We start from the raw sequence: 9,085 nt of genomic DNA on the forward strand, positions 1-9,085 counted from the left end.
AGTTGAATCTTATAATAAGTTAAATTTGCACAATTTATGAATCTTTTATATAGTGTTTATATGCTTCAAAATATATATGCTTCTTAGTTTTACCCTATACCCAACTAATAAATACGAGATGAATATATTAAGCTTAAGAGCACATCCAATTATATAAAGATGTAGAAGATGTTAAATAAGATTAGCTTGTATGCATAATGATATAAATGTAAAAGAGGGGTATACACAAAACAAACCTTGCATATGTATTGAGAGAGATGGCATAATAGAAAAACTTTTAAGATTGAACAATGTATGTTATGTTTTACATTAATGTTGTTTGTTATTATTTTATTTCATTATTGTTAAAATATTCACAACTCATTTAACAAATATATCATATAAGTACATAATGAGTAATGATACGTATGAGAAGTTGCTTAACAAGTTTTATTGATGGTTCCCTCCACCAAAGGGACAATGTGAAGAGTAATTTTATTATATGCCTTGTGGATAGTTCAATTTTATATTTGTAAGACCAACATTATTTTGCAAACATATAAGTTGAACATCTAATTTTACTTGTGATAGTTATATTATAACATATTCATATTTAACATCATAATAATATAATATTTATGTTATTTGATTGATTTTTAGGGTATCAAAGAAATATATTTTTGCCATTATATTAATTCCTCTACATCTATGTATTCTTGATTTCATCATGGCTATCGATTTTTATAGGATCACTCACCTCCAACATATCATACTTGATTAATGATTGCTTGGTGCATTGGTCGAGAGATGGAGTAATGAGACCCATATGTTCTATCTACATGTTGAGGAGATGGTGCCCATGCTCCACTGTGTTGTTCTACTACTTAGGTTGCTCATAAATGTTTGTTTTGTGACTAAAAAATAAGTGTATAACAAGAAGGAGATATGGTGATATTTATTAAGATGCATACGTGACATAGTCGTTATTAAAAGAGATTACATCAAGCTTAAATGATTGAAAGAGAATTTCAGGGTCCTACCTTTGGATGATGCCACAAATGAGATGTTGCTTAGGTATGATATGGTTAGGTATGATAAAGTGTACCTCATTTACAAGTCTAACTGTAATGTTGTGCTAGTCACATTTCTACCATAACAAGATGATTTTGATAGTTGGGGGTTAACAATGTTTGCATATCTTTATTGCCAAACATTTCATGGATACATGGCTACAGAGAAATAAGTTGTGGGTTGTTTGATGCTTCTACATATATAGTTATTTTAAATGTTTTGATTTATCTAATTTTATTTATACAAAAATAATACATTAAAATGTTTTGATGTCAGATGGTGTGGATTTAATTGTTTTTGAGAAAATCCAACTCATGTGTAGCCATTCTACTAGGATGAGTTAGATACAAAGCAATCTCATCAGTTATGATTTACAACATGCATTTTATTTATTTTTGTAATATTATTTTCAAATCAAACTTTTATATATCAAGGATATGATACACACAACTCATGCAATTTGCATCCAAAGCAACAATATATGGAGGTTAGTGGTCACAATGCACTATTTTGTTATTATTAAGTTGCATTGCTTGAATATTGTGATGTGGTAGTTTGGATTGCATTAACATATCCTAAATGATGTTGATACCAGGGGCGGAGCCAGGAATTTTTCTTATCCTGGGCTATGATATAAATATATAAATTATTTTTTAAGATCAATCATTCACTCGGATATATAAATTTGTCAAGTTAACAATAAAGTTTTAATTCAAATACATAACATAAAATATATAAAAAATAAAATTTAAAGTACATAAAATTCAAAATAAAAATAAAAATAAATTATACTATCAAAGCTGCACCCTTCGATGTTTTGTAGAATAAAATTTATTTATGATTGAATCCGAATCAATATCTTCAACAAGCTCCCGTTCAATGTAAATCATCAAGAATCTACTAAGAACTCCTCTTCTATTTTATTGCGAAGCACAGTTTTAACATGTTTCATAGCTGAAAATACCCGTTCTGTAGTGGCAGTGGAAACAGGAAAAGTCAAAACAAGATGAATCAACCTGTCAATCAAATGATAGTGCTGCAACTTATTTGTTTCAGCTAATCCTCGACATAATTCAGAAATGGTAGACATATTCTAAAATCTCTCATGATGAATCACATCAATCTGATAATGCCCTAGCTGAGATCTCAAATAATACATCTCTTGTTCATTGAAATCTTCAGGATAAAATTTCTCAGCAAGCTTGTAAATAGCATCAACTTTAAATGATTTAAAGTTGTCTTTAGGTTCTAAAGCAGAGCTAAGTACAAGGAGTTCCACCGTCTCATCACTGAATCTAGAATTTAATTCTTTCAACTGAAAATCTATTATTGAGTTAAATATATCATAATGATAATGCTGGTAAACTGTCACCGAACCTTGTTGTTGACATGAACGACCTGTAGCCTTTTTATACGAAACATTCATATGTGGTATGTCAATCTCATATTTTGTGTAAACAAATTGCACATTTGCAGGGAGAAGATCAAATCCAGCATCTCTCAAAGTTTGAAGCAATGCTTTAGTAGGTGATACAAGATCCATTGCATTTAAGATGTCAAGAGATTTTTGCTGCAAAGCTTGACAAAGTAAATCAATAATCCCTATTATTTTATGCATCAAATATAAGATAAATATAAATTCAAAAGATTTCATCACAATCAAACAACCACCAACTTCTCCACGTATAGAATTAGAAGATCCTTCTTGAACCATACTTTCAAGCACAGTAATAGTTGCACCATACATATCTATTAAGCTGCAAATAAAATCAAAATGAGAGCTCCAGCGAGTAGTTCCACTTCGATGTAAATTACCAAATTGATTAGCCCCTCAACCAGTCTCACGTTCTCCAGTAGCTATCATATGTTTAATTTCTATAGCCTGAGTATAATGTAATTCGGTATGACGTTTGGGAGAAGCACAAATAAGGTTGATAATGGTTGTTAATTTTGAGAAAAATAACCAAATAGAAATCTCATTTCCAGCTGCTGCAACTAATGCCAGTTGTAGTCGGTGAGCGAAACAATGTACATAATATGCATAAAGACAATCTCTGAGAAATAGAGCTTGTAGTCAATTCCATGCGCCACGCATATTGCTAGCACCATCATAACCTTGACCTCGCATATTGAAAATATACAAGTTATATCGAGCGAGCACATCACAAATTTCTTTTTTAAGTGTTGAAGAAGTAGTATCTGAAACATGCACAATACTAAAAAAACACTCTCGTATAAAACCCTGAATGTCAACAAATCTCAAAACAATAGCCATTTGTTCTTTATTTGATGCATCTTTGGCTTCGTCAACCAAAATACAAAACTTTGCATCTCTAACTTCTTCACAAATCTTTTTCCTCACTTTGTTCGTAAAAATATGCAAAATCTCTTTTTGAATAGTCAGCGAGGTATACTTTGCATTTTTCGGAGCTTTTTCTAAGACAACATCATCAATGTCAACATTCAGTCTCCCCATAAGTCTTATCATCTCCAAAAAATTACCTTGATTATTAGAAGCTGAAGATTCATCATGACCTCTAAATGCACATGCTTGTAAGCTAAGCCATCGAACACTTTCAATTGTTGTCATAAGTCTCAACCGATTTTTCTAAACTTCTTCAACAGTTTGTGCATTCAACACTTTATCAATATGTCTACTTACTTTCGTTAAATCTTCAGCAGATTTCACAGCATTATTATGTGGTGAAGTGGGACTTCCCACATGCATCAAAAGTGCACATCTAACCCCATCATTAACTCTCTTCCAACTTCTAAAGCCTTCGGTGATGAATGTGAGATGACGAGGCACTTTGTTTTCAAAGATAAAGCATGGAAAACAAAATATTGCATCCTTTGATGGAGAGTACTCTAGCCAAGGAAATTGATCAAACCAAGTGTACTGAAATCGACGTTACTGTCTCCCTGATTCAGTCCTTAGATACTCTGCTAACTTAGGTTGATATTGACCCATTTTGATATAAGCTCTTCTAATTTCATCTTGTTAATTAATAGGATGTCTCCACATTGGAATTCGTAACCCAGGATCTCGTTCAAGAGTATTAACATCAATTTCAACTCTTTGAGATTTGAAAGGGGGTTTATTCACTACGATTTGACACATCAACATTGAAAGGAGAATGTCCTTTACTGGTTGATGTTTGTTCATTTGGTTTAAAGAATGAAAACATAGTTTTTCCTCTTTTGTTTCCTTGATTTTCCATTATAATTTATAACCTATTCAAGTAAAAAGGATTAGGGAAGTCAGATGCAAGATGAAAAGATACTAATGCCACAATAGAATATTCATAAAATACAGAATATACAAGGATAAACTAGTGATGCAAACTACTAGGAGATTTGGAGAATTTAACTTTGAAATAACCAGTAAATTATTAGTACTAGACTACTAGTGTGTTAACATGCATCCATTTCTAGGATATAGTCTACTATTTACTCCACTAACAATCTACTGTAATGAATGTGAAACATTGAATTCAAAATGAAAAGTCATGGCTTGTAAATTCTTACCTGATGATTTTACATTTTTGCGGCTCTCTGTATAGATTCTTCTTCAAAATCCAAGCTAAAATTATATATTGTTGAGAAGAAAAATAGTTAAAATTCCAAGTTATTTAAAAAACATGTGAATCAATTAATTATTTATATTTAGATAAATTTACTGTAAAATATAACTAATTAATTAATATTGGAAGAGAAGGTGGGTGACTAATTAATTAGTATTGCTAGGAAAGTAAAGTGGTTGCTGATGGCAAGTAATTAATTTGTATTGCAAGGAAAAGTGAGACACTAGGTTTGTTGTAAAAGATGCGGAAAGTGGGATATATGTTTGCTGTAAAAGATAAGGAAAGTGGGACATGGGCTGTGTAAAAATTAAAAGGAAAAGTGGGTCATTAATTTTTTTTTTTTAACCTGGGCTACAACCCTCCTTAGCCTTGTAAAAGGCTCCGCCCCTGGTTGATACGATTGATGAGTTGCACATGATTAATCATTGAGATATAGATTAAAATAATTGGTTGATAACACATGTGAATTATATCAACTATTGGCATGCAAAGAGAGCACATATATTTGAGGAGCAACATTCTATCATTGATGTTGATGTCTACGTGGACTGATATATAAATAGAACATATTGCTTTACCATATTGATATAAAACTATATTACAAGGTATCCACATGTATAGTACAAGTTTTATACACCAAGATATAATAAATTGGTATGCATTAGTTTTTTTTTTTTGTTGTTGTTTAAGTGTCTTTCATATATATATATATATATATATATATATATATTGGTATATATTTTTGTACACATTATGTGATTTTTTTATATAAGAGGGTGATCGAGCCACTAATACGTTTCATGATGAAATTGATGATGTTGTACGTGTCATTACGAACAATTATGAACAACTGATGATGCGTAGGAGAGGCTTGTACGTATGTAGTGCAAGCATTAAACATCGTGATATAATAAATTTGTATGCATTGATTATTTTTTTTTGGTCAACATAGCCTCAATTTCTTTCATCTATAGTGGATTGGTATATGTTAATTTTTAATTTTTATTTTTTTTATGTATTAGGTGATGTTTTTGGTATGGGAGGGTCATTGAGCCACTACTATGGCTCACGATGCAACCGATTATGTTATACATTCCATTGCAAACAACTGGTTCACAGCTTGCCTTTCTGTACTTGATATAGTTGAGGAGGTTTCATGTCTGGATACTGTAAATAGCTGAGGATAAGGCAGCTTTACGAGGACAAAGACAAAGACATACATGATTTCCAAGATGCAATTTGGACGATGCGGGGCCATCCATGAGCAGCAGCATTCAATGAACTTCCAAGAACTAGCTAGATGTAGTTAAATTATAGGTATAATTTGTTCAGGTTTACACTTGCAATGAAATAATTTTGTTTTAAAGGATGTTGCTATACTGTCTCGTTTAGTCGTCATGTGTCAGATATCCATTTGACTGTAACTTTTGGAGAAAGTTGCTGGTGAGTTTATGCAATCTGAGGCAATGTCCTCTGTTTTGAACCTTGGTGCATGAGCTTCTCTGATTGCTAACAAGTTGATTTCCCTTTTCTTTTTTTTCCCCAGAACAACTTTTAATTCCATAACAATTATGGGATTTGGAAATATGAGGCTTTCAGTACTCTATCAGAAGCAATTCTCTCTTCTTCTTCTTCTTTTTTTTTAAGAAATAAATCAAAGAAGCAACTTCTAATGATCATCCAGGAGAATTTAAATCGGATGAGGATAGAACATGTCCCCTTTGTTCAACTTCAATTCCTGATATTTTTTCAGCAGTTTCATCTATGGCAGGCAAAAAAGCAGCACATGCAATGTTTTGAAAACGTTCACCAATGACATGGTCTCTGCAAACATTTTCTCAACAACTTCTGAGCCAAAGAAAGAATCCTCTGGCCAATACATGCATAATTTGCGTTGGTCTCATCTTCTTCTTTTCCCTTCGTTGATCGAGCATCTTGTTGTTTAGTCTAATCGTATATATTATGTTCCTACTGTTTTTGAGGATATAGCTGATCCTCATCAGAAGGAGCTGGTTTGTGGAAAGAGATTTCTAATTTTGCTATGGCGAACACTGGCATTCCAGTTGTTACAAGCTCAAAACGGTGGAGCGCAATGACGTTTACAGTGCAAAGAATGGCTAGAAATTTGATTATACATAAATGCATGACGGAATTTTATTCATAAATTAAGTACAAGACCAAAGAAATTAATTAGTAAACAGTAAAACTACACAGATTTAAATGTTCCAACTGGGTTTCAGACCAAATTGGGGACTAAATCTACCAAACCATTAACGATGTTCACGGCCTTGAAATCAAACAGAAGGCGACGAATGAACATTCCCATGTATATAAACTGTAAAGGAACTATATCTTTCAATTTTATGCTGCATATATAAAGGCCCAGCGGGTGCTAATAAACCACCACAGCAACAGCCAGACATATTGGCCATGCCTTTCCTACCCTACCCCTTCTCCTCTTTCGCAAACCATATATAGATGTCATCACACGACAATCAATGAGAATTGTTTGTCTTCAAAAGCTAGAACTGACTGCCGGAAAATGTTTGGCCAAATTGCCAGTTTTCTGGCACAGCGTTGTAGCTAGTCACAGTCTTACCATCACTTGTGGTGACCTGGAAAGAAAGACTTTGGCCATTGAGGTAAGAATTGCTTTGCCAGTTCTGGCCCCAGTTCCTCGACATAGCTTGCCACCCTGTCTTAGAACCCTTGATCGACACTGATTGAACATCTCCTGCTCCAGCAACGTTTGTGATCAACACCAGATTAAAGTAAGAGTGCCCATTGATGGTAAACCTTATTCCTCCTTTCTTGACACAGGGGACCCTGTTTGGAGTTTGGACCAAAACAAAGTGTGTTAATGACATGAGCTCAATCTATCTGGTAATGGTGGATGCTGTGTTGCTCCAACGCATGAGCTAGAGCTACCGCAGAGCCAAAGATCATAACTAGCCACCGTGTAAATGATCTATAAGCGTATGGAATAAACTAGAACTGGTTCGTTTAATTTTGCAGCATATTTAATTGTAACCGATGGAAGGCACTTGCCAATCTGTTAATTATACAATTGGGTGAAATTATATGAAATGAAAGTTGAATATCTCAAATGAGAGGTTGATTTTTACCTTCTGAATGAGATGGGTACAATTCCAGCGCTGTATTGAGCGATTTGCAAGAAAGCTGGCTCAGCCATGTCGAAGTGTTGGAGGGGAGGATTACACCAGCCACCGTTGTCATTAGACAAGGCAGAGTTAGGGGGGCAGAAGTTAGTGGCGGTGACGGTGATGGACCCAGGGAGGCACCATTTGGGATCACTGTCACATCTCATCTCATAACAAGAACCACAGCTCAAGCCATTGTTGAATAGGGCAGTACTAAGTGCTGCAGTGTTAGTACCATACCCTTGACTGTACAAATTGCCATACCCACAAGCACCTCCTGCAATATTTAGTGTATACATATATCCATTAAGAGCCAAAACTTTATTTAAAGGAAAAATCAAAGTTGTAATTCACACTCTGAGTCCACTAGACAATCTGTGACATCTTAAGGACTATAGTTTTTGAGTGACATTTGAGCTTCGTGACATGTGCAAGAGTAGAGTACTGTTTTCCCCCCCTTTAACACTATGGTTTGATATATGGACTTACTGATATAATAATTATTTACATTTTACATAGAAATCTTTTCAGGAAGTGAGTTTGGAAAACCCATTCAGTAGAAGTAGCATTATTGCCCTATGAAGAAAGAAAGAAAAGTTGCAGAAACATACCCATTGTCCCAGAAGCATCACCCCCGCCATAGAAAGTGGCATGGCCACCTTGCCACCCTCCGTCGTCCCCATAAGTGCCTGCAACGCACAAGTGGAGCACAAACAAGAGAAGAGAGATAGTAGCTGCCATTGTCATTGTTGCTGGTAAGGTGTATCTATCAGGCGAGGAGAGGGAAAGTTTGTGTGAGAAAGACTCGACGCTTGGTGCTAAGGAAACGAGAACATGAACGCTTTATATAGGCAACGAAGGGGGCGGAGGTCGAGGGCGGTTGTGATGTGGACGTGTGGAGGAAGCTGAGACAAGCTAATAAATTACCATGTTAGATAGCCAAAGCCACAGCGAAAAATACTGAAACTCCTTGTCATATTTTCTTTCAAAGAATCGGAGGGCACATGCAGATGTTCTCAGGAGGCATACCATACAAGCTGACAAGGACTCGAGCCCAGGACCCCACCTGCACATGCATTCATCGACTGTTTTCTTTTTCCCTGCTTAATTTCTTGGTTTTTTTTTTTTTTTGTTTTTTTTTTTGGGGTGCTTGTCACGTATGGGAACGTGGAATTTTCTTCTTAAATTGCGTGGAATTGCTGATCGCGGTTTTCGGGGCTTTGATTGGGGAATTTGGATTTTCAAAGTCCACAGGTAGGTTGAGGAACTCGAGGGGTCACCTTTTTTATT

The 9,085-nt window shown here is 34.7% G+C and overlaps 1 protein-coding gene across 1 annotated transcript; it reads right to left on the reverse strand.

Moving 5' to 3' along the window:
* Positions 1-6,758: 6,758 nt before the first annotated feature.
* LOC118028886 (expansin-A8) lies at positions 6,759-8,684 on the reverse strand. The gene is made up of 3 exons (XM_035032633.2): positions 8,407-8,684; positions 7,760-8,072; positions 6,759-7,460 (listed from the first exon to the last, which is right to left on the reverse strand). The coding sequence occupies exons 1-3, from the start codon at positions 8,540-8,542 to the stop codon at positions 7,157-7,159; spliced, it is 753 nt and encodes a 250-aa protein (XP_034888524.1). The 5' UTR covers positions 8,543-8,684; the 3' UTR covers positions 6,759-7,156.
* Between the last annotated feature and the right edge of the window lie 401 nt (positions 8,685-9,085).

This window comes from Populus alba, chromosome 19 (assembly GCF_005239225.2).
Source record: "Populus alba chromosome 19, ASM523922v2, whole genome shotgun sequence".
Taxonomy (NCBI): domain Eukaryota; kingdom Viridiplantae; phylum Streptophyta; class Magnoliopsida; order Malpighiales; family Salicaceae; genus Populus; species Populus alba.